The sequence below is a fragment of the Lycium ferocissimum genome, chromosome 2 (assembly GCF_029784015.1).
Source record: "Lycium ferocissimum isolate CSIRO_LF1 chromosome 2, AGI_CSIRO_Lferr_CH_V1, whole genome shotgun sequence".
In the NCBI taxonomy this organism is placed as follows: Eukaryota; Viridiplantae; Streptophyta; class Magnoliopsida; order Solanales; family Solanaceae; genus Lycium; species Lycium ferocissimum.
Genome location: NC_081343.1, coordinates 70,502,295 through 70,527,629, shown reverse-complemented (window position 1 = coordinate 70,527,629; position 25,335 = coordinate 70,502,295). Strand labels below are relative to the sequence as shown.

General features: G+C 33.8%; 3 protein-coding genes across 3 annotated transcripts; 2 read left to right on the top strand and 1 right to left on the bottom strand.

The window, feature by feature from the left end:
- Window positions 1-4,350: 4,350 nt before the first annotated feature.
- On the top strand, window positions 4,351-15,469 carry LOC132047249 (uncharacterized). Its single transcript, XM_059438239.1, is given in 23 exon segments — window positions 4,351-4,498; window positions 6,693-6,921; window positions 7,248-7,309; window positions 7,418-7,482; window positions 7,668-7,711; window positions 7,968-8,010; window positions 8,794-8,854; window positions 8,954-9,021; window positions 9,472-9,523; window positions 9,814-9,873; window positions 9,970-10,041; window positions 10,155-10,197; window positions 12,274-12,332; window positions 12,481-12,561; window positions 12,663-12,774; window positions 13,160-13,210; window positions 13,213-13,226; window positions 13,322-13,378; window positions 14,240-14,363; window positions 14,587-14,753; window positions 14,842-14,914; window positions 14,996-15,125; window positions 15,212-15,469. Coding segments are annotated over 23 exon segments (1,848 nt in total). The 5' UTR covers window positions 4,351-4,456; the 3' UTR covers window positions 15,351-15,469.
- Window positions 15,470-15,746: 277 nt separating this feature from the next.
- LOC132047248 (ribosomal RNA-processing protein 8) lies at window positions 15,747-20,020 on the bottom strand. The gene is made up of 9 exons (XM_059438238.1): window positions 19,825-20,020; window positions 19,694-19,755; window positions 19,167-19,218; window positions 17,119-17,233; window positions 16,935-17,029; window positions 16,731-16,837; window positions 16,528-16,642; window positions 16,400-16,444; window positions 15,747-16,317 (listed from the first exon to the last, which is right to left on the bottom strand). Exons 1-9 carry the CDS (start codon window positions 19,975-19,977, stop codon window positions 16,246-16,248), a joined length of 816 nt encoding a protein of 271 aa, XP_059294221.1. The 5' UTR covers window positions 19,978-20,020; the 3' UTR covers window positions 15,747-16,245.
- A 2,244-nt stretch (window positions 20,021-22,264) lies between these two features.
- Window positions 22,265-24,556, top strand: LOC132048397 (chalcone isomerase-like protein 1). Its single transcript, XM_059439302.1, has 4 exons — window positions 22,265-22,680; window positions 23,300-23,540; window positions 23,663-23,754; window positions 24,198-24,556. The coding sequence occupies exons 1-4, from the start codon at window positions 22,329-22,331 to the stop codon at window positions 24,329-24,331; spliced, it is 819 nt and encodes a 272-aa protein (XP_059295285.1). The 5' UTR covers window positions 22,265-22,328; the 3' UTR covers window positions 24,332-24,556.
- The last annotated feature ends 779 nt before the right edge of the window (window positions 24,557-25,335 follow it).

Genomic DNA, 25,335 nt, shown 5'->3' with positions numbered 1-25,335 from the left:
CCTACCTCATTTTTCATGTTCTTTGGTTTTCTGTTTGGTGCTCGATATCCGCATTTAAGCCCAATTAATCCAGATAATTTACACTGTATCACGCCCATTCGGGGGAAGCACTCCCTCCAATTTTTTTTTCATATCCATGTTCGAACCCCTAGTCCCTAATTAAGGGAGGAGCAGCTCCATCCGCTGCACAAGTTAAATTATGTATTTGTCTTAAAAGTTCATTAATTATGTATAGATTATTTATTTAGAACTAAATAACTTCAGAAAATTAGGATACATAACTTATAAATGTCAAATTTTGACTTCGCATTTGATTTGAAGTAAATAATTTTATCAAAATGAAAGTTAAAATATTAAAGGAGTGGAATGAAAGTTTTGCTTTCATATATTGAAAATATACTTATATGAAATTTAATTATTACTCTGTAACTACCCACTTGTGAGACTACAATGGATATATGGTTGTTGTTGTTCTACACTTGTACTAATACAAATTATATTTCTTTAATTAAAATATCTACTTTTATATCTTGAGTTTGGGCCCGGAGTGGAATGAAAGTTTTGCTTTCATATATTAAAAATATACTTATATGAAATTTAATTATTACTACGTAATTACCCAACTGGGGACTACATGGGTATATATTGTTGTTGTTGTACACTTGTACTAACACAAATTATGTTTCTTTAATTAAAATATCTACTTTTATATCTTGAGTTTGGAGCACGGGCCTCACATAACTAGTTACTATTATATATTAGGACAAACTTAGGGACTTTTGTAGTCCTCACAAGAATTTCCAATTTTTTTTAAAACTTTTTAATTAATTACTTTTAGGTCCTAATCTTATTTATTTAAGTCAAATTTTTTTGTTTTTTTTGTTTTTAAGGTCTACTTTTCAAAAGCTATCGAACCTCCTACCTCATTTTTCATGTTTTTTGGTTTTCTGTTTGGTGCTCGATATCCGTATTTGAGCCCAATTAATCCAGATAATTCGCAATGTATCGCGCCCATTCGGGGGAAGCGCTCCCTCCAAAGATTTTTTCCATATCCATGTTCGAACCCCTAATCCCTAATTAAGGGAGGAGCAGCTCCATCCGCTGCACAAGTTAAATTATGTATTTGTCTTAAAAGTTCATTAACTATGTATAGATTATTTATTTAGAACTAAATAACTTCAGAAAATTATGATACATAACTTATAAATGTCAAATTCTGGCTCAGCATTTGATTTGAAATAAATAATTTCATCAAAATGGAAGTTAAAATATTAAAGGAGTGGAATGAAAGTTTTGCTTTCATATATTGAAAATATACTTATATGAAATTTAATTATTACTAACGTAATTACCCACTTGTGGACTACAACGTATATATATGGTTGTTGTTGTTGTTGTACACTTGTACTAACACAAATTATATTTCTTTAATTAAAAAATCTACTTTTATATCTTGAGTGCCTCACATAACTAGCAATACAACTATGAATAATGTAGTTGTGGATGTGATATTCTAACACATTTCCCGTCCTCTTTTTCATTGCACAACTTCCCCAACTACTTTTAGCCTTTTATCAAATGTATCACGTTATTAGCCGTAAGTCAAAAGTCATAAATATGGCGAATATGTATGTATGATGAATGTACTCATTTTGGGTACCTATGAAGCTGATTATTTTCAAATTATTTAACATTCTTAGTGTCACTGTCAATTATGTACATACATCTTTTGTCTCTTCTCTCTAGATCTATATTTAATTTAATAGTCCATCCGTGCTAATAAAGTATACCACGTAAAGAGGTGATTAAAATAAGTTGGTAAGATCTAGTAATACTTAATTATAACCAATCAACTTATAAGTTAATAACGTAGTGATACACAACTGCTTCTTCATTTAATGATGTTTCCTAATTATTCCACTATCCTTTGTCGGAAAAGTACGCTTTAAATCATCGGCTCTGGGCCCCTGGCCTAACTTAGTTTGTACACAGAGTTAATTCTAATATGTTGAGTGTATCCTGACATATTTCCACCTAGGCCAAGTACATGTACACATTTTTCATAAAAATATGCAACTATGCATTGAGTGACTAAGAAGTTAATTCTTCATCCGAAAATAGGATAAGATATGAATGTATATTTTCATTATAAGTAGGCGTTTGGACATGCGATTTGAAATCATGAAATGAAATCAGCGTTTTGACATGCATTTCATCTCATGATTTCAAATCATGATTTGGGGTTTCAAACCATGGTTTCAAAAATTTTAAATACAAAACTTGACCCGTAAGTTTATATTTTGTAAAAAAAAAAAAAAAAAAAAAAAAGACCCATAAGTTGGTAGACAATTTTAACAATTACTCCCACCAACCATTTACCAACCTTTATTTATGTCTACCATGTGGGAGGATTATATTAAAGAGTAATTACATTACAATTCATGTTAAATTTTCTTTTTTATTGAATTAAAGTTTGATCAATTGATGTTGTACTTTTTAGAAAGGCCTTCTAGTAACGTATTAATTTTGTTATGAACTATGACTTGCTCATTTTGTAAGATTGTGTAAGAATTGAGAATATTTTGATAATTTTCACAACTTGTGGGGTTTTTATATCTATAAGAAAAAATATAACTTAAGAAATCCAAATTGCATGTTCAAACACGGTTTCAAATCATGGTTTCAAACTATGTCCAAACGGCTCCTAAGAGAAATTTAGTAAAGTGGCAAATTAATTTTTTTACTGGTATTCTATTTGAACACTGCTATTTAACTTGTACTTAATTTCTTTTTGAAAATTTTGCACGACTACCTACGTCAGATATGTGGTGTCTGAAGACTACATATGGTTGGAAGTTTAGGCATTTTACCTGAAGTTAAGACAAAAATGACTGAACTTTAGCTATATATGCGGGAATTTCAATAAAAATGACTGAATTCAGCTACATGTGCTTGAACTTCAACCATATGAAACTTCGGACACCGCATATTTAAAGTTGTTCCAAATTAATTAAACTTTAGAAGTGTTTACGTACTACAAATATGATTTAAACAAAGGATCCCAAAATCAGATATCTGTGCACTTCAACAAGGGCAAAGGAGGTTAAAAAAGGAAGAATGATGTATATATACATAAGAATAGGGTATATTTACAAAATACGATGATACTTTTCAATTTACAAAACATAACGATAGATTTCTCACAAAACATATACGAAAATTTTCACTCAAGGCTGAAAATTTTCGCTCAAGATTTTGTGTATGAAAATTGTATGAAATGTGTATATCTCGCTCAAGCCTAAAAAATTTCGCTCAATATTTTGTGTATGAAAATTATATGAAATATGTATATCTCACCCGAGGCTTAAAAATTTCACTCAAAATTTTTATATGAAATATGTATATTTCACTCAAGGCTTAGAATTATCACATTTTTCGTATATGAAAACGGTATAAAAACAATGTGAAATATGTACATAATTGTATAAAATTTTGTATAAAGTTCATGTTAGGTTTTTGAAAATTTAATACAACTATAACAACATTTTATACAACTTTCATACAATATTCATATAAATTTGATACAATTTTGAATCTCACTTTGAAATTCGACTGAAATTTAATACAACTACAACAAATAAAAAGGGATGCAACAGGCTGAAGGTTGGCATGAACATGTTAGTTTACAAGGAATCCTTGTAGTACTGAAAGTGATTATGTTAAAGTCCAATATTTGTTATGAGGCGTTTTAGTCGTTTAGAAATTTGTATATCAGCAGAAAAGGAAGAACCTTCGGTGTTAAAGAATCTCAATTTTTTGAGTAATTGAATGAAACGGGTCAAGAAGATGATAGATGTTGAAGATTCAATCAATGAATCAGAAAAAGAGCAGCTATCGGTAATAATTAAAACATTCTTCTTTGGAAAACTCTATTGCTACCACTTCTGACATTTGAATTCCAGTTAAAAACTATATTTCCTTCATCTTGCGATTATCTTTGTCGAGTTTCTAACATAGTTGGACATAGGCACCTGTTATAATTCTTAGATCTGAAGCAGAGGTTGAGTAGAAGGGGGAGAAGGGGAACGGAAGGGTGGCGGCTAGGAAAAGGGCTAAGGAAGGGTGGTGGTTGTGAAAAGGTAAGGGAAGAATGGGCTTTTAAATTTCCAAATTTGGTATGATTTGTAATTAAGTTACTATTATGTTTTGTAAATATGAAAAAATATTCTTATATTTTGTAATATAGTGTGTTAGGGGGTATTATTAGGTCATTTTCCTTAAAGGATGATTATTTTGAATCCTTGCTATAGTTTTTGCACCAAGCTACTGGGCTTCAAATCAGCCCAATATCCATTGCATTGGCCCAAAATATTAATCATCAAAATTCGGCCCTTCTATTTTGGCGCCAAGGCAGCTCTAACGGCCGTAATTGCCTCCGTCAATTTTGCCGCCGGAAATGTATTCAACCGCTCGCCGTACTAACCCAGTTGACTGTAGTGAGAAAGGCCATAAATAGTCCCTTATCTATGGGAGTAGGTCTAAAATGGTCCCTTAACTATACACTTATCGGTTTTAGTCCTTTAACTATTCAAAAACTTATCAAATTTAATCTCCGTCTATTTTTTATACAAAGATAAATGTTAAATCATTCTTCAAACCTGTCTCTCTCTCTCCCTGCTTCTTTTTCCTCGAGTTCCTCTTGTTAAAAAAAGAAAAAGAAAAAAAAAAGAGCATTCTGGCACTGGTGTCGCTCTCGAGTCTCTAAAATTCGAAAAGACAAACTCAGACACACAATTTCTGTAACCATTCTTCTCAGAGGCGGATCTAGGATTTGAAAGTGGCGGGTGCCACAATTTTTTTCAATGTACATCTTGTTAGGAACGTGTATTTGGGTCGGGTCCATCTCTTTTTAGTTTATTCGGGTCAACTTAATAGGCTTTTTTTTATTTGCAAATATGAAAATTACATCTCAAAAATCAAGAAACGAACATAATTAGCATCTTAAACAAGAAATCACACTCATTAACACCTATTAACAACAGAAGTAAAATCAACATTTTTTCACCGAAGAACTTGCATCTCTTATGTATATTAAAAAATGAATTTGCACAAGTAAAATAACATCTTCAATTAGGGAATTACACCAATCAAAATAAGAAAAATAATAGAAAAACTCTTCAATATGTAAATACACCCCATAAGTAAATGTAAAATTAGATAAACTACAAGTTCTCAACAATAAATCATAAATTTCATGTTTTTTCTAAGCAGTGCTTACGAAGTTTTCATCACAATTTAAGTAGTAGAGTGATTTAAATTGAATTTAACAATTATAGAATAGCATAAATTTTTATAATACACTCCCTCCGTCCATTTTTCTTTGTCCATTATAATAAAATTATATGTCCACTTTTACTTATAAGTTATATAGTTTGAAAAACCAAGACATAATTTACCATTTTATACCTATTTTACCCGTATTAGTAAGTACTCCAATTCATTTCTCATTTTATTTATTGCTTATTAAGAGTGTCCCAAGTCAAATATAGACAAGTAAACATGGACGGAGAGAGTAATAAACAAAAGAAATTATTAAAAAAAATGAATTTTGATCTCAATCCAAAATTCCCATTGAAACCCAAGTTTTTCGATTTAAATACTCGATTTGAGATTAAGAGAAATGCTTAATTTAAGGGATTTTGAAGTTTCTATTTGTGTGTTCTCGCTAAAGATCACAGATAAAATAATAGAAAAGAGGAAAGGCAATATAAATAATAAAAGATAAATAGAAAATTGGGAGGGCCGAAAAGGGAATTACTGGTACAAAGGAAGTAAAAAGCGCAAAGAAAAACGGGAATCGGAAAATGTTAAAGATATATTCAAACTTGTGTCTACCAGCCGTGACACCTTTGTCTAATTTACGACTGGGGGTGGCAGGATCAAATATTTAATCTAATTTAAGCAAATTACAACATAAGTATATAAAAAAATTATTAATCGAGGGGGTGCCATGCCACCCCCACCCCAAAGGGTGGATCCGCCCCTGATTCTTCTCAAACACTACTAAAAAACTGGCAAAAACTGATGGACTGCGTCGGTTATTTTTTGCGCAAAAATGCGCGAAAAAATATAATTATTTTTTATATTATTTTCTAAAATAAATCGATGGAGTCCGTTGGGTTTTTTTTCTTTTTTTTAGTAATTTTTTTATAAAAAACCGATCTATTCCGTCATTTTTTGGAGCGAAAAAATAATATAAATTAAATTAATGTAAGTATATAAACAAAGAATATCAGTAGTCTAGTGGTAAAGCTCTTTAATGCCAAGAAATATATCCGGGTTCTATTTCAAGTTCCGACATTTTATTCTTTAATTTTCAAAAAAAAAACCGACAGGAGTCCATCGGTTTTTTTAATTTTTTATTTTACAAAACTGACGAACTGCGTCGGTTAGCGAGAGAGAACTTGAGAAAAAAAGTTGAGGTTAAAGAATGAATTTGAGGGAAAAGAAGCGGGGAGAGAGAGACAGGTTTGAGGAATAGTTTAACATTAATCTTATGGAGGTTTATGGATCAAATTTGATAAGTTTTTAAATAGTTAAAGGATTAAAATCGATAAGTGTATAGTTAAGGACCATTTTAGACCTACTCCTGTACATAAGGCACTATTTATGGCCTTTTCTCTGACTGTAGTCAACGTTATTCGCCGTCACCGATATACAAATCGTCTTTTCAACTAATTCAGTCACGCAAAATTGTTTCCATTTCTTTCTACGCTAAAAATCATCACTTTCCCAATAGATTCCGGCGAATCCGTACCATATCCGGCGGACACGTGTCTTCTCATTCACCGGAATCTTCAAGTGTCGATAACAATGCATTTAATTGCGATTCAACTCATAATGACTTTGTATTGCCACCTGGTCCGTTATTTACAAACCTATATTTATACATGTGTATGTTAATGCTTTGTTATTAGTTGGCTTAATACATATGTAGTCCCTTAAACTTGTGATATTCCATTTAGACACTCAAACTATGCCCTATTCAAATTGAATACCTCAAGTCCTAATAAAGTGTTCCAATTAGACACTTTCAGTTCCAATTTTGGAATTTTTTGCGTGTGTTTTCATTCGTCTATTAGGTACTTAAGTTAATTACATAAAATATGTTAACTCACAATGCCGCCTGTGTATTCATCTTTATACCTGTGTATGTTAATCATTTATTAGTAATTTGTTTTATGTAGGTAAGTTGCTGTTCAGAAATGTGACATGGATTGGTGTTGCCACTATTACTAGCAAAGTTCTGGTGATTATTTTGTATTCATATTTTTTTCAATTGTACCTACTGTTAAACTTTTAAATATTTCCTCAATAATTTTTTTTGTTTACGGTTTTTCAATTTTTGGTCATGTAGGGATTAGTGAGGGAAATTGTAATAGCTTCAGCTTTTGGGATTGGTCCTGTAGTAACTGCCTTCAGGTATATGTTTACATGACTTAGTTTTTTTTTTCTTTTTCCCAATACATTAGGACAAATTTGTTGTTCTAGGAAAACAAGAGAGTGTGCTATATTTTCTAAAAAAGCTTTGTACTTTGTCAAACTTCAAGATATTTAGTTACTCTCCTCACCAATTTAGTCCAATTTGAATGGTGCTTTAATTACAGGTATGCTTCGGTGCTGCCTGGTTTTGCTGCATCAGTTCTTGGCGGTGAGTAGAGAATAAAATGAAGTAGCTGGTTTATCCATCCACAAGAATAACAAAACATAAAGCATATTAACATGATCTTTAGAGTTGGGTTCACTTTGTTCGTGTATGCATGTTTATTTAGAGTTTACGAGATTTCTTGCCATTGTCACTATCTTCCTGTGCATGTTTGCATCCTGTTGTTGACTTGTTAGTGCTATTTTTCGTGTGTAGGAGATGATAGGGAACTTTTTGATCACTGATTCCTTACTTTATGCAGGTGTTAATGGTCCCATTCACATCACAATGACAGCTACATTAAGGCTAGTTGATGTCTCTGTATCTGCTATTTTCTTGATTGCTAAAGCTGAATTCAGAGTGTTCTTCACTTTCACTGCGACAGAATTATATGTTTACCAGGAGCCAATGGCATCATATCCCTGTTGTCTCCATATTCAGCTAAAGCAGCAGGAAGCTTGCGATACTTGAATTTTATGTGTCGCTACATGTGATAACTCAGGATTCATTGTCCTCAAACACCCACATATCATGACAAATTACATAACGTATAGTATCCTCTTGGTCATTAGCCTTCTTTTGACATTGACGTTCTTCTGGATTAGACCTCGGAGACCAACTCAGTTAATTAGATAAAGAGCTGTATATCCATGTTCTAGTCCTCTACACACATATAACTTAGCTTCTTTGTCGACCGGGCTGTTTAATGCTTACCTAACTTGTTGCTAATGAGAGATTCTGAGGGTGGATGCTTATCTCCAGAAATAAATGCAGGTGTAGACAATGATATTTTGTCTTCTCTCTTGGTAATTAAATCTACCTGATATTAAGTATGACTAGAATTAAGTATGACTAGTGGCACTTCTAGACAAGGGGCAAACTATATGATGACTTTTGCATGTTCTTTTTTTCTCCTTCTTTTAGGTGATCTTTCATCCTTCATTGCAACCTTAAGTTTTATAAAATTTTGAAGCAAATTTAAAGTCTTTGAGCTAGTTTCTCAGTATTTAAGCATTTCCACTTTACCTTGTTGATAGTCTTGAGAATACATTTCTTACTCCTGGCTTATCACGACTGATGATCTTCAGTAAGCTTCCAGAGGATCGTCAGAAGAAGCTATTTAAGCATGCAAATACCCTCATGATCCTGGTGTGTGTATTCTCATTGTTTTCATATTACCTTTTTTTAACTTATCTATTACAGCTAAACAATGTGTTAGCATTTAGCAACAAAATGACTTTCATGCAGGTAGGAGGTTTGATGGCTGCCCTAGTGTTCATATTTTCTGAGTCTGTAATTCATATATACGCATCAGGGTAAGAAGGTTCAAATCCAATTATTTTTGTGCTATGTGAATTGCAAAATAGTACGATGGAAATGACCTGTTTTTCTAAACAGTGATTGTGCATTTATGCCGCACTGATATTTTAGGACCACTTAAGATGGAATTTTTTTTCTCAAAGTAGTGTGACAAATAGCTCATGATGAACGGCCCGTAACAGCCTTTTGTTTTATACTATGTTTTTACCTCTCTAGGTTCATTTTCTATTCTCAAAGATCTCCAGTGCCTTCTTCCAACATTTGATTCTTACTTTCCCTGCTCATGCCAAGTTGTAGGATCTTTATTTTGCACTTGCTTCTCACTGAAGGTTGTACTGCCAGTATTTCATAATTAACCTAGACAAGAATTTTTTTTTACTGGCATCATTGGAATTTATATGCTTGTGATTTCTCTTGCTGATTGCACTTCATTGATTCATTCTCAGTCTGTGGACCTCGACAGAAGGCCAAATAACAAGCCGACTAGCTATCCAACAGGTAATGAGTTTAATTTTACGCAAAATTCAGATTGAGTTTCTTCCTACTTTTACTTATCTGGCCATGATTGTTTAGTCAATTGTTTAGTCAATTATTTGTCTATTATCTCAGTTTTCTCTGACCTAAAAGTCAATAAGTCCCTTTGTATGCGTAATCCTTTACTTTGTATCAACATGCCAATTGCCAATTGGAGCACATATTACTGCTAGTCTTTATTTCTGCAATGTGTATTTTCTCCTTTTAGATTTAGATATTTTACTATTTTAACTAAATTTCACATATTTTTTCAGTTGAAAATAATGACTTCTTGCATAGTTTTGGCTGGCCCTGTTGGGCTTGGATTTGGTTATATATATATATATATATATATATATATAAATATATATTTTTTTTTAATTTCCTTGTCCCGTTATTGTTTTTTGAATAACTAACATTATATTACCCACTCTAGTGCAAAAGGGGAAAATGTCTTTCCTGCGATAAGCCCTACCTTGTCTAGCTTGCTCCTGATTGCCAGTGTGAATTTCTAACTTCTCGTAGCTCCAGTATTATGTCATTCAAAGTGGTTCTTCTATATATCGTGGTAGATTCTTTTAGACTCTGACATATATACAGTTTTAATTTGTTGCAGTGCATCTTTTACTCCCTTAGCAGACCGGATGCCTTTTGTTCTGGTAAAGTACTCTCTCAGTTACTTTAGTGATGTTACGTGTGCTAGAATATTTGCTTTTGGATTGCAGTAACTTTGTTTTACTGCTTTTGAATAAACTTTGTTTTACTGTTAGTAATTTAGTTAGTTAGAAATTCTGCAGAGATATTCTAGGCTACGTTGGTTAGTTAAAGATATACTTTGCAGAGATATTTTAGGTTGGTTTATGATTATCTTTTTATTGTTTTTTTCCTATAAATGCAGAGCTAAACATAGCTAAATAATATAATTCTCTTTGATTGCATTGCAATATATTTTTCTCTATTATTTCCTACTTTTCTTTGTTAAAAACCGACAATTGGTATCTAGAGCCATTTTCTTGAGGGACCTGTGAGTGAGATGGATTCTGAAAATAGCTTTTCTCAAATAGCTCCTCCTGTCTTTGATGGTGAAAATTATCATCTATGGGTAGTAAGAATGGAGACTTATCTTGAGGCTTTAGATCTTTGGGAGGCCGTGGAAGAGGATTATGATGTTCTTCCGCTGCCAAATAATCCCACCCTGGCCAGATCAAAAGCCAAAAAGAAAAGAAAATCAAAAAATCAAAGGCGAAAGCAACTTTGTTTGCTGGTGTGTCTGCAACAATTTTCACAAGAGTTATGGCTCTCAAAACAAAGAAAAGAAATTTGGGATTATCTGAAGGAAGAATACACAGGAGATGAAAAAATACGAGGCATGAAGGTGTTGAATTTAATAAGGGAATTCAAATTGCAAAAGAGGAAGGAATCTGAGACCGACTCAGACCGGCTCCTTGGCATTGTTAACAAGGTAAGGTTGCTTGGCACTAAGTTTAAAGATTCAAGAATCGTTGAAAAAATTCTTGTTACGGTGCCTGAAAGATACGAAGTATCCATAACTACCTTGGAAAACACAAAAGATCTGTCCAAGATTACTTTGGCAGAATTGCTAAATACATTGCAGGCACAAGAGCAAAGGAGGCTTATGAGGCAAGATGGTATGGCTGAAGGAGCCTTGATAGCCAACCACAAGACTCAAAGCAAGGGTGATAATTCAAAGAAAAATTACCCACCTTGCCAGCATTGTGGCAAAAAAGGTCATCCTCCATTTAAATGTTGGAAGAGGCCAGATGCAGTGCAAGATTTGCAACCAACTTGGTCATGAAGCAGTGATTTGCAAAAATAAATCTCCAAAATATGAAGCAGATGCACAAGTCGCCAGTGAAGAAGAAGAAGACCACTTGTTTGTGGCAACATATTTTTCAACCAAGAAATCCGATTTTTGGATGATGTACAGTGGTTGTACAAACCACATGACATATGACAGAAATATTTTTAAAGAGTTTATGTCAATGGAAAACAAGAAAGTCAGAATCGGGAATGGTGACTATATTCCTGCAAAAGGAAAAGGGACTATTGCAATCAAAACAGGTTCAGGTACAAAAATAATTTCAGATGTTCTTTATGTGCCTGATATTGATCAAAATTTGTTAAGTGTTGGCCAGCTAGTGGAAAAAGGATTTAAATTGTTATTTCATGACAAGTACTGTCGAATCTTTGATGCCACTAAGCAGGAGATTTTACGAGTTAAAATGAGGGGTAAAAACTTCTCATTTAATCCAACAGAAGATGAACACATGCCAGAAAACTGCAAGACCAAAGATGAATTGGCAGATTTGTTCACAAAGTCAATTCCAGCCAAGTCTAGAGTTTGCAGCCTCAAAACCAAGGAGGAGTGTTAGAATATTTGCTTTTTTACTGCAATAACTTTGTTTTACTGCTTTTAAATAAACTTTGTTTTACTGTTAGTAATTAGTTAGTTAGAAATTCCGTAGAGATATTCTAGGCTAGGTTGGTTAGTTAAAGATATACTCTGCAGATATATTTTAGGCTAGTTTATGATTATCTTTTTATTGTTTTTTTCCCATAAATGCAGAGCTAAACATAGCTAAATAATATAATTCTCTTTGATTGCATTGCAGTGTATTTTTCTCTCAGTATTTTTTTCTCTGTTATTTCCTACGTTTCTTTGTTAAAAACCGACAATGTGAGAATGATATTTAAGTTTTAGATTCTTTGAATAGGCGGTATTCTTCTGTCTTGTGGAGCTTCACTTGGTGTAGTAGTTCAATGGATTATCCAGGTAGCCATTGCTCACCCCAACTCTTTCATACCCAGTTTTATTGTTTAGGGTTAAAAGCCAATCATTATATGATATATATTTTCCATTTCTGTGTTCCACGTTTTACATATACTTGGTTCTTACATATAAATGTTATGCTTGAGTTTAGGTGCTATTGCTATGGGGAACAAGGCATGAAGTTATTTCAGAATCATGGATTGACGGATTGAACAGCGAGGATATTTATGACGTAGACCTTGTTGACCTCCCACTTCGTTCCACATTTCATTTTCAATCAGTTTATTGCTGTTGATCACTTTTCCTTTGTTTTCTTTTTTTCTTTTGTCATAGCTTTTCTCGATCCTAGTACCAGCAATATTCAGTTCAGGCTTGGCACAAATAGCATCATATACTGACCTCTGTTTCGCATCTCATTTTCATGGTGCTGCTGCAGGTCTTTCATGTAAGTGAAAGCGAATTTTTTATGGCATTGTCCATGCTAATCAAACACAACTTTTTGACCTTTATAATTCTTTGTAATGAGAAGAATGCCCTATAATTCCTCTTTGTTGAGGATAGTGTATTAAAAAAATGCAGAAATCCAAAATGAAAATTTTGATATGGTGGATGAGGTTATTGCCTTGGCCATATAGCTAAAGAAAGGAGACAAATTGTAAGGTATCTTTCAGGCAATTGCTCTTAAAGCCTCCCTGCAGGACACTAGTTTTTCCATCCTTTTTTCTGCATCAGAGCTCTGCTATTTTCTTTCCCTTTTCCCATTGTCCTGTGGTTGTTACTTTGTGGATGCCCTAATTCTCATTTCATCATTGATATGGTCAAAATTTCAGATGCTTTTCTTTTGGACATGGCACCTTTGGGTTTGCTTTCAAGCATGGTTATACTGGACTGATAAGGGTGATCATATTTTTGGCTTTGTGGCTATCAGTTTGTAACACTATGTAGTTATCCTTTCATTTGTATTTGTCTTCTAACTCCAGATCTTTTGGCAGACAGAGTCATGGTCAACCCTGGTAAAGAAGAAAAACAGAGCTGTTCTGCTTTGCATGGTTAGAGCTTTATCTCAGAAAACATGTTCATCTTGAATGTTAGTGATGCATCAATATATGTGCGACATTGGTAGAACTCTGAAGGAATGGACAGTTATTTTTCTGATCTTGACAAATCTCGAGCTGTACTCTGCCATTTCTTTAACCAACTTCTCTTTCTGGGGTATCCCAAAATTATTGCCCTCTGTGCTTCAGGGTTGCAGATTTATTCAAGTCAATACTATGATCGCGTTCTAACTTGATGCTATATCTCTGATTCCCATATTATAGCAGAAGTGACGAGTTGTATATTATTTTACATTTAGTTTTTAATGAAGTATTATTTTACAATTAGTTTGGGGATATTATTTTCCTCTTTTAACTTGAACAACCTGCTGGTAGGCATTTCATTATCTTAGGTCCCTAAAGTTAGTCTAGGACTCCTATCGCCCAAATAACATTTAGAGGATGCAGTTGGGGTCACTTCATTCGGACTGATTTGGTGAACAGATTTGTGTTGGACTCTTCCAAAAGCCCTTAACTGTACAGAAAAATTCATAGTAATACAGTCGTTTTTTTTTTTTTTTTTTTTTTGGGCAAGGAAAATGGCGCTTTGCTGGAGAATCGAACCCTTATAGTAATACATAGTATTGGTGGCATGGTTCCATGTAGTGATCCTATCAATCAACTATTACTCAATTCCAAACTAATTGTAGTTAACTATATGAATTCTCTACATCCATTCCACTCTATTCGGGCCATTTCAGTATGGTGCAGTGTAAATATACAAAGTAAGTATTAAGATTTTTCACCAACAAGTGAGTTTCACTTCCAAATGTACTTGGTTTCTGATTGTCCGACCATGTTCCTTTTTTGTTATAGGTGGTTCTCTTGCCGATTCTTTCTGTCATGAGTAGCTTAGCTGATCCAATCATCCGTGTCTTGTTCGAGCGATATGCATTTGATTCTTCGGCAAGTGCTTTAGTTTCTTCTCTTTTCCTTTTCTGTAAGTATTGGATCAATTCATATTAGGATGTCTGAATTACAATTTTACACTTTTTGAGTACTTTGTATGAGGGGTTTATAGATTATAGCACCTTTGTACTCGTGAGGGCCGAATCCATGTCTAGACATCAGACAAGAGCTGGAAAACTACAATAACTTCTTTGGTTAAGTGTACTTGTCAAAAAAGAAAGAATATAGTTATTGACTTCTTTCCGTTGTTATAGATTCTCTTGGCTCACCATTCTTGATTGTCAGAGGATTGCTAGTTGCAGTGTTTTATGCCTTTGGAGATGGACTGAGACCTTTCCTGGTTAGTATTGGAGCTATTGCTCTAAATGCTATCTTGGATTGGTTCTTTGTTCATAGATTACATATTGGAGTGCAAGGATTGGTTAGTCATCTTTACCTATTTTCTTGCAGTAAATAGTAGATAATATTCATGCTTTAACAAAATCTCATAGCTAATTACATTTATGAAGGCACTTTCAACATCACTCACAGCTGCCTTGATTCTCATTACTCTGATCCATCTTCTTCGAAGGAAGGTTGGAGGTAAAATTTAGAAGTATGTTAGTCCAGCAAAACAGTTAGTCTATTAATTCTGTTTTATGTAATTTTGGTTGTACATTGCAGGACTTCTCCTTCTTCGTGAATTGATAAGTCCTGGTTTGCTTCTATGCTTCCGTTGTGTCATCTCAAGCTTTGTTACCTCCTTCAGTTATGAAATGGTTTCCGAAATTTTCCTTTCTGAATATATTACAAGGTTTGCCCTTTTTGCTTGAGCCTATGATATGCCATGGGCCATGAGTATAATCATAATTTTAATTGCTCGTTCATATTCTAATCCAGGTTACCTAGGATCCAAGAACTCTTCTGTATAGTATCAGCCGCTGTTCTTGGAATTATTGGCTTCTTTGCTTCTCTTCTGTTATTATATATTTCTGGATATAAACTGGAGCAGAATAACTTGAATATTGACGAAAAATAAGATTAAAGCACAGTTCCTTAGTATTTGGTCCTAAACTACTTGTGCATGCCAGTTATTGCCAAGTGTTTTTGTTCAATGAAGATTGAAGAACTCAAATAATTCAGAGTAAAGTTTTGGATGATTGTTGGAACACATAACATTTGAATGGCTTAACTGGTATCAATGTGGGCTTGAGATAAGCCTCTTGATACTAGGCAGTCTTCTCGAATATTTGTTATGTACTTGCGTACAATTTATCTCGCACTTGCCTGATCTCGGTAAATGCATTTGACATGACAAGCAAATGCATAAAGCATTTGTTCTATAAGGCTGGATAATCTCATTGTATCTTTTTCCTATGTTTTCATCGAAAAGCATAAAAACACGATTAGATCCACAAGACTTGACCCAAAAACGAGCATTGAAGCAAACACTTTATTGAATTGAGGCACACGTAAGATTAAAGAGTATCAAGCATATATTAATTTAGCACTATAATCCTCAAATTTTCAATTTAAATAACTAATTTCAGAACCCATTATACAATAATGCTAATATTAATCCAACTCAAAATTGAGATTTAAAGAATTGACCACTTCTCGTCAGGATCAGCGTGCCATTGTTTTAAGCGCACACGTCTATGAGACACATAACGCCGTCCATGAAATAGACAATCCCTCACTCATCACTTCACTGCTGTAAGCGACAAAAGAGTGCTTTTAATAACACTGGTCTTTCCACAAGGCACAAAGGACTTTCTCATTCCTCACTTTAAAAAGCAGCAAAACTGAGCAGAGCTTCCCTTCCTTTTTCGGGAGCACGGGCTTAGATAACGAGTGAGATTCTAGAAAAGTTTAAACCATCTCCAGATTGGACAAGGACTACACTGAAATCTTAAGCCATATTATGACCAAGCTTAGCGCCGTTTATATATACAAGGCTTGAGCTCAGGCCAATTTATCTCCTTCTCTACTGAATTCGTTTTTTCCTGTTGAGAGAGGGGCAAAGGCAATTAGCAAATCTTTGTGTGTCATGGAAGAACCATAACAAAATTATGCATCAAATCTAACCTTTTTCTTTAAGTAGAACAGCACAAACATTTTGTTGGAGAAATCCTGCAGAAACATATATAAGTTTTAGAAGTTGATAGTAGATTTCATCAACTCATGAACGTATAATGAAAAGAGTTGGAAGAGACCTTTGACTCGATGGTAAACCCAAGCTCACAAATAGCTTTCAAAAATTTGTTTGTGTCTGCTCCTCCAGTTGTTGGATCAAGCCTGCTTTTAACTTCTGCAATCAAAAGCCACCCCCTGGAAATAGCCATCCAACTCAGTTCATAAACTAAACGATTGGACGAATATACTTATCTTACGATATAAGAAAGTAGTGAATGCCAACCTGGGTTTAAGAACTCTGCGCGCTTCCTGAAGGAAGCTTGGATAGTCAATTCCCATCAATGAAAGGCAAAAGACAGCCACATCAACTGACGAGGACTCTAGGGGGGTCTGCCAAAAGAGCAGCAGTAATTTAGAACAATGTTCCTAATCATTAATGTATTCAATATACTAAACTTAAAGGCAAGACACCAAGCCAGGCCCATACATTTGACATGTCACAAGCAATTACTGAAGGATCATTTGCAACAAGATCCAAGGACCAAACTTTGTTCTTCACGCTTCTTGCCAGCCGTGCATCTCCTGAAAAGTTGGACAATCAATGAGTCATACAACTGCAAAAGTGACAATCACATGAAATTTGCAGCTTCCTGATAATTTGAAACCCATACCGCAACCAAAGTCAGCAACAATTAATGAAGGGCTATGATCCTTTAGCCATTTTGTGATTACATTAACAGGTTGTTCTGGCCAATGTAACATTTGCTCTTGATACCCTGCATGATACTGACCAGCTAAGTATGGTTAAGAACAAGAAGATCATTACAGGATGATGGATACTTAACAAGAAACACTCCAGGATATTACATAAATTACAAAGAAAGCCGAAGTTGAATCAGACTCAGAAGTTACAGTCCATACAATTCTAGAAGGGGATGTAAACCAGCCATCACACAGGGGTAATTGTGGAAGACAGCAAAAATCTTATTAGGAGTGATTAGTCTGCCGTTACGAACATGCGGTCAGGGAGAAAAAAATCGACTAATTGTTCTCACAAGCCATACTTGGTAACAAACTTAGTCTTCTGAACCTGCCTGTGGGCTTAAATATATGAAATTTTTTTCCTCTCAAAATATTAACACCTTCATTCCTATACAACTTTCAGGAATTCAACTTCATTAAATACGCCAAACATTAATTTTTGATATGATGCTTTCTCTAAACTATAACTACCATAATATATAAGTCAATTTAACATCTTAGAGTTCGTGTTCAGTCAAATACCAGTAATATTGGACAAACGAAGTAATGAATTTGTACCAATATGAGGCCAAGAGTCCTTATAGAACGAAGTAATAGTGGATAGAGGGGGTGCAATAATCGTTTGTTTTTACTTCTCATCCTCTTTTAGTCCTTACCATCAAATGTAAAAACCTTATCCTTCCAATTTTTTACTTCTACTCATCCAAAGCCGCCTCTTTTCAATTTTGATGAAACGTCATATACACTATAACCGGTCATATTTTTATTATTTAGTGTTTGAACATTTTTCATCCTTTATTGAAATCCAAATTTTCACGTTATTTAACAACTCTTTTGTTTAAAGATTTTTATTGATTCTCCGTGTATATATTTGTAACAAATTCATCACACTTTAGAAATTCTAGGATATTTAATTGATTAGTTTTAGAATTACTTCTACCGGGTGATGGACAATTAATGAGTTATGGAGATGGTCTTCTATTTTTCTTTTTTGGATAAATTCGCTGGGAAGATAGTCTACGAGTCAAACAAGAAGGTCAGTAAGTAGTTTGTAGAGACTATTATGAAATCTGCGGAATCAAGAATTGGTTCTTTGCAGATTCTAAAACAAGTAGGTGTTATGGTACAAATTTGCCAATCTCCTTATATTAGCCATTGGATCCTTGAGGTTAATTTCTAGCCTTAGATAAGAAGGATAAAACTTTTACCCCTTTTGAGCAGTTGTCACGGAAAAACATCATTTGTCCCAACTTATCTTCTTTATCATCATTTTTATCTCCCTTATTAAAGCTCTCAATAGCAAACCTAAGCACTTTCTCAATAGAATGGTTTCTCCAAAGGACTTCCACTAAAGGAATTCTCTTGTTCCAAAGCTCCTTAACTTAGCGTAGCGTGCCAAGATATTGATGTGTACTTAGCGTAGCGTGCCAAGATATTGATGTGTTCTTCTTCATATGTCAAGTGATGATCGACTTCAATAGATTCAAGGGCCAGAACATGAGACGGATCAAAGCAAAAAATTTTAAGAATAGAAACATGAAAGACATTATGGATCTTGTCTAACTCAGTGGTAAGGCTAGTCGGTATGCAACCGGGCCAGCTCTGTCAAGTACTTCAGAAGGCCCAATGAATAAAGGACTAAGTTTTCCTTTTTAACCAAATCTCATAATTTTCTTAAACACCCACTTGATGTTCAATTTCACGCCTCCTAAGATCAGCATAGAACTGTTGTCTATCTGAAGCAGTTTTTAATCGGTCCTTGATAATTTTTACCTTGTCTTCAACTTGTTGCACAATTTAAGGATCTAAATTTATTTTCCCACTGACTCTCTTGCGGTCAAGTTAAGTCCAAAGCGATCTCAAGTCAAACCAACTCTAAAAACCTTGAGTTATCACGCGTATAAATAGAGGTGCAAAATACGGATGATAAATCTAACTAACAAAAAGTGATGCTTACCACATTAAATAGTTCTGGATTTTCTTTGAAATAATTGAGCGCCTCATCTCCACTGCATTTTAAAAAAAAAAAAAACAAAGCAATTAAATCAACATTCCACAGGGACAAGTAATTCAGACCATATCTTCACAAAAGACTCAATCTTGGAACAAAATTACAGCAACCTGGGAGAATTAGCTAACAAAAATGCTACTCCCTCTATCCCAATTAACGAGACACTTTCCTTTTTAGTCTGTACCAAACAGAATGTCACCTTTTACTATTTAGAAACAATTTACCTTTACGAGATATTTACAGTCACACAAATATTAAGGCTTGTTTTGAACTAAAAATTTCAAAAGTCTCCATTTCTTTTTTAAACTATGTGCCTAATCAAATGGTACCACGTTAATTGGAACGAAGAGAGAAGCTTTCTTTAAACTTCTTTTCATAAATATGCGAATAAATCTAGCTTATTTTACAAATAAAAACCTTAGTGGTTTTTCTCAATAAGATTAAAAGAATAAGAAAAAAGGAAGACGACGTACGAGCAAGTGTAGAGCTTTTCATTGAGCATACGGAAGTGTCCTCCTGATAATCTTGCCTTCATCTGCGTTAACAACACACAAGTATTATAAAACTATTTCTACAAATATGAATGGAGAAATATAATTGCAACCTTATCGAGAAAAGACGAAGATTTCTTGGTTTTTGAGATAGCATTTTTTGAAGCAGAAGATTGATCCAAATCGGAGATATTAGATGGACAAGATTTTTTCTGAACTTTTTTTCCTCTGTTGCGTTTACGGCTTCGCTTTTCTTCTTTCTTCATCGGAGCTATTCAGGTTGTCGCTTCTCACTTGTCACTGTTGTTGTTTAGGAATAGGTACCCAACTAACCAAAGATGGGTCAGCCCAAGACGTACTGGGGGGCTTAAGAGCCCAAATTTCTTATAAATTTGGGTCATTAGTCCTTATGCTGGTCTTTAATTTTTGTCGGCACATAAGAGTCTACATTTCCACATCATAATGCTCCACAAATAACGCACTTATGCCCTGCTAGGTAAGGGCAAAAATGAAAGACCAGCTCATTTAAAAGATAAACATTAAAGACCAGCCAATTTGAAGGTTTGACCTTCAAACGGGCAATTCGCAGGAATGGCCTTATTCGAGGTGGTCTTTAATTTTTGGTCCTCAAATTGCTGGAATTTAATTTTCGTCCTTCCCCTAGAATATTCTGAGGTTCTGAGTTCGAACGCCGGCTCAGGCATACAAATAAAAATTATAAGGCAGGGCTTTCGGAAAAGTCTGCCTTATGCTGCATAGGTTGCCTTAAGGTTGCCTTATGAGGCAGACTTTTAGTTATGCCAAGGCAACCTCTGTCGGAGACGGTATAGGTTATCTTAAGGCATAACTAAGTTATGCCGGATCCGGCATAAGTTGCCTTATAAGGCAGACTTTTAGTTATGCCTTAAGACAACCTATGCCGGATCCGGCATAACTAAACTTTAGTTATGCCTTAAAACAACATATGCCGCATAAGGCAGACTTTTCCCAAAGTCTTGCCTTGCGATTTTTTTTTTTTAATTGAGCGGGAATTCAAACCCAAAACCTCGGGGTATTTTCAGCCACTTTTTTAAATGAATGGCAAAAATTAAAGATCAGCAATTTGAGGGACGAAAATTAAAGACCACCCCAAAAGAAGGTCAATCTGTGCAAAAAAATGATTTCTTCGTTATATTGGCCAAGTATGGCCCAAGTTTCTTACTCCATAAACTTTCCCAAATAGAAGTAGTCTGGCCAGATTTGTAACTAGAGAAAATTACATCATTAGTCATGGTATTAGATTTGCGAACATAATTATCACAACTATCAAAGTTCATCAAAAATAGCAGTTTTATCACTTTTTTGGCATAATTAAATGCGGTCAATTAACCCTACTAGAAATTCACATTTAAATTTTATCCTACTAATTAGGGATTCACATTAATTCTCTTATACTTTATCTTTATCCTTTATTCTTTATGCTCATTTTCTTTCTTCTTTAACGAATACACCTCATTATTTTCAATTCTTTCTCTTATTCAACTAACTAATTTGATTTACTATAAAACTCTTAACTTGCTATGTAGTGTTCATTGCATTTACCTGCTAAGAGTATGTAAATATTATTATATTATTGGCTACATATGTTTTTTCCCTTGTAACTAACCAAAGATGGTTGGCCCAAGACGTGCTGGGGCTTCCGAGTTAGAGCCCGTTTGAATTGGCTTATAAGTTGCTAAAGACAAACTTATGTTCGTTTTTAAATTTTTTAGTGTTTGGTAGCCAAAAAAGTCACTTTGTGCTTAAAATAAGTTCAAAAAAATAATTGGATCCGTTTGGCTTAGCTTATCTAAAGCAGCTTATAAGCTGCTTTTTTAAGCCCATCCAAACAGGCTCTTATTGTGGGGCCAAGTCTGGCCCCAGTTTCTTATAAAATTCCCAAATAGAATTAGTCTGGAATTTGTAGGTCTTTCAAGACACCTTATCTTTAGCTAAGTCTGTGTTGATTCAAGGGATTTGTAGGTCTTTCGAGACAAACTATTTCCATATGATTTTAGTGTACCCTGTCTCCTTTTAACTCTTCCACGTATTTTCACACCTACCAATCGGTGCATCGGTAGATTGACACATGACATGATATATAATAGCATTTCATATGACTTTCTCTCATTTTAATATAGTTAATGCATGCTACGTGCACGTTTTAATGAATGTGATAATTTTTAATCTTATGGGAGGTGTACCTTATTACCCAACCGTTCGATTAATATATCCGCACCTCGAAATTGTCGGAATATCACTCACTCACAATGAAGAAAGGAGATCATTAATGAAAGCCAACATCACAGGTCCCTTGAAATGTGTATCACTACAATGAAAATAACTGCCTCCTCCTCTTTAAAGGTAAGCAGTTAATGAGCCTGGCTAAGCTACATATGGAATGACACGTATAAGAAAATTATCTGAATGCTCATACCGAGGTACAATTGCATGGGAAATCAATGATATTTCACACAATTTTACACTATAAATATAACCCTATTTGCCCCTAAAACTTCAAACCACAGCACACCAATATATATTATAGTCATTCATACTTGTCATCCTATTTTTTTCTTTGATCAACCATCAACTTAAGATGCCAAGCACTATGGAAAATGTGACTTCAAAGACTGAGGCAATTGAAATCGACCCGAAAACTGGTCTTGCTTTGAATAATAAGTCATCAGTTGATGATGAAAAAAAGAGTGAAACAAAAAAGGAGAATATTATTTCTGATGGAGCCAAAACTGAAGAGGAAAAAAAGGAGAAGGATGACCAAGAATCCAATGGTGCAGCAGCTATAAAAGAGGAGGAAATTCCAGTTGAGACAGAACCAAAAACTGGAGTTTCTTTTCCAGTCAAATTATTAGAAGATGGGAAGCTGTTGAAAGCTGTTGGTTTAAGGAAGAAAAGCATGCTTGGCATGGGCCTCAAAATTTATGCATTTGGTAATTTTCTTCCATTAAATCCATCTTTCTTAATGTTAACAAAATATAACTTTACTTCTGGTTCTTTTTCCGTATCATCACTAAACTTTATTATCTATATATAACGGTAAATTAGTCGTAGAATAATTCTTTATCATATTAAATTAACTGAACTTATCAATTACATAAGAGTAAGTCACAAAATTACATTTTGTCACATTAAAATAATTAAACAAAATCTAGTATAACAATATAATTAATTACTGCTTAACTTTACCAACTATACATATAACAACACAATAATTCAAGATATATCATAGGTGACTTTACTGTTATAATGGATAAAATTTAATAGTTATTTTAAAGTGAGTTAAAAAATTGTGACATTTTCAGCGTTATATATTATAATGTAGCATAAAATAGTTTTGTTGCTGTTATACTGAATAAAATTCAGTGACCATACATTTAATTAGCCCTCAATTTCACATAGATTTTTGGCTTTTTATAATATATTGTTCAAGATTTGAAGGAGGCTCACCTGTAGATATTTTTTGGATGACTTAATAGTGTAAATATTTTTTACACTAACAGTATATATTACTCAAAACTCATATATTAATCAGTTCTTCGTTTTATCCAGGAATATATGCAGACACTGAGAAACTGAAAGAACTTATGCTCTCAAAGATTGGAAAAGCACCATCAAAACCAACAAAGGAAATGTATCAAATGGTGATTGATAGTGATTTGGGTATGATGGTGAGATTGGTGATAGCGTTCTCTGGGCTTTCAATGAATATGGTAAGAAAGAATTTTGATGAAGGACTTGGAGCAGCCATAAAGAAACTCACTGGTGGCAAGAATGAAGAGCTTACCAAAAAGTATTACCACTACTTAATTATAATAATTTTAAATACTAGCTAATTAATTAATTAATTAATTTTAATTAATCAACTATATATAAGTAGAATGCTCAAATTCTAAGATCTTGTTGTTATTTTAGAATCATGGGTGAAGCATCTGATGACATAAAGCTCACTTCTGGATCAGTGATTGAGATTTCCAGGCTTCCAGGATATGTTCTTCAGACTAAAGGTAAAACTCGTAGGGTATGTTTGGTACGATGAAAAATATTTTTAAGTAATGAATCAGTAATTATCAAAAATATTTTTCAAGAAGAAAGAATTCCACCAAAAGAAGAAAATGATTTTCCTTACATTTGAATTGACGTCAATTTTCATTCACAATTATTTTAATTCTTTAACTTCATTTGTTGCGAAAGCAACAATAAATATTATTATCAATTTTTAATACGCATAAAAATCATGAATACACTATCCTATTAATTTGCTAGTTATTATAAACTTTTAATAAATATTGAGAAAATATATTCCAAAACGAATGAGTAAGTCATCTTTCAAAAGTATTTTTTGAAAAAAAGATTTTCATCGTAACAAACATGCCCCTAATTCTGACCAATTTTTGTGCGCTATCTATCCAACTCTATTATTAAACTTAAACCTTCACTAAAAATGCAGTTATGGGTGAGATTGTGAGTAAGGTGGAAAGTGAACTACTCTGCAGGGCCTACATTTACATGTATTTAGGTGAAGATCCCTTTGACAAGGAAGCCAAGGAGAAGTTTGGTGCATCCATGCTCTCTATGTTCTAATAAGATTGTAGAATTTCAATAATTTCTAGATTGTTCTGGAATAAGTTGGTTATTCGTCTTGTGCATCTATGGTGTTCTGTTCGTACGGAGAAAATCGCGAGAAAGTGCTGTCTTTTCATCTGTGCTCACTTTCGTGAGAAATCTAGTCTAGTTTAGCTATAGAGGACTTAATTTTGTATCACTGAATAATATGTTGTTGAATAAAAGAATGAGTAGGACATGGTTGCTCTTGAATTATATGCAGGATTTCACAAGTTCTAATATGCAAAGCTTCAATTGAGTATCTATGGTTAAAATGTTATATTAACGCAAAGCATTCATCCATCCAGTTGATTTTCCATAAGTTTGTACAGTTAGCTCTCCACTCTAATTATTATTTACCGAAATTCGAAGTAGTAAGTAGGTTGAATATGGGAGAGATCAGCGATGAATACATATAATCCAAACAGCTGCACTATAATAGAGTATTAAAAAGTACAATTATTCGTGTGTTTTCTGACTTTTTTCACACAGAGTATTAAAAAGTACAATTATTCATGTGTTTTCTGACTTTTTTCACACACAAAAATACACCTTATTAGCAAGACAAAAAGGATAAAAAGTTTTTTCTTAAATTACACAAGCCAAAACCCACTCTGCATAGGGATCAGTAGGGTGCATTTGAGTGTACTTGCATGATTTACAAATCCAACCATCAGAGCAATCACTATCAATGTTGCATTTCTTTCCACAAGTCACTATATCTGTGAGAGATAGTAACTTTTTTCCCATCAACATATTTGGTGGCATCACTTGGACAGCCATAACTGCATATAATAATTTTGGCCAAAATCAGATCACTATTAGTAATTTAGTATAATATAAACTGAAAAAGAAACATAACAAATAACACAATTGTCACTATGTTGCTCGGAATCTCCAAAAATGTTGTGGTACTCAAATTTGATTCTTAAATATGTACTACTTTGGAGAATTCGGCACACAACAATCGACATTTTCAAAGA

Excerpts from the sequence above, each read along its gene's own strand:
- LOC132047248 (XM_059438238.1), bottom strand. The coding sequence starts at position 19,977 with ATGAAGAAAGAAGAAAAGCGAAGCCGTAAACGCAACAGAGGAAAAAAA. Across the intron at positions 19,756-19,824 it reads CTTCGTCTTTTCTCGATAAG|ATGAAGGCAAGATTATCAGG; the intron begins GTTGCAATTATA and ends TTGTTAACGCAG. Across the intron at positions 16,838-16,934 it reads TTGCTTGTGACATGTCAAAT|ACCCCCCTAGAGTCCTCGTC; the intron begins GTATGGGCCTGG and ends CTCTTTTGGCAG.
- LOC132048397 (XM_059439302.1), top strand. The coding sequence starts at position 22,329 with ATGCCAAGCACTATGGAAAATGTGACTTCAAAGACTGAGGCAATTGAA. Across the intron at positions 22,681-23,299 it reads CCTCAAAATTTATGCATTTG|GAATATATGCAGACACTGAG; the intron begins GTAATTTTCTTC and ends CGTTTTATCCAG. Across the intron at positions 23,541-23,662 it reads AATGAAGAGCTTACCAAAAA|AATCATGGGTGAAGCATCTG; the intron begins GTATTACCACTA and ends TTGTTATTTTAG.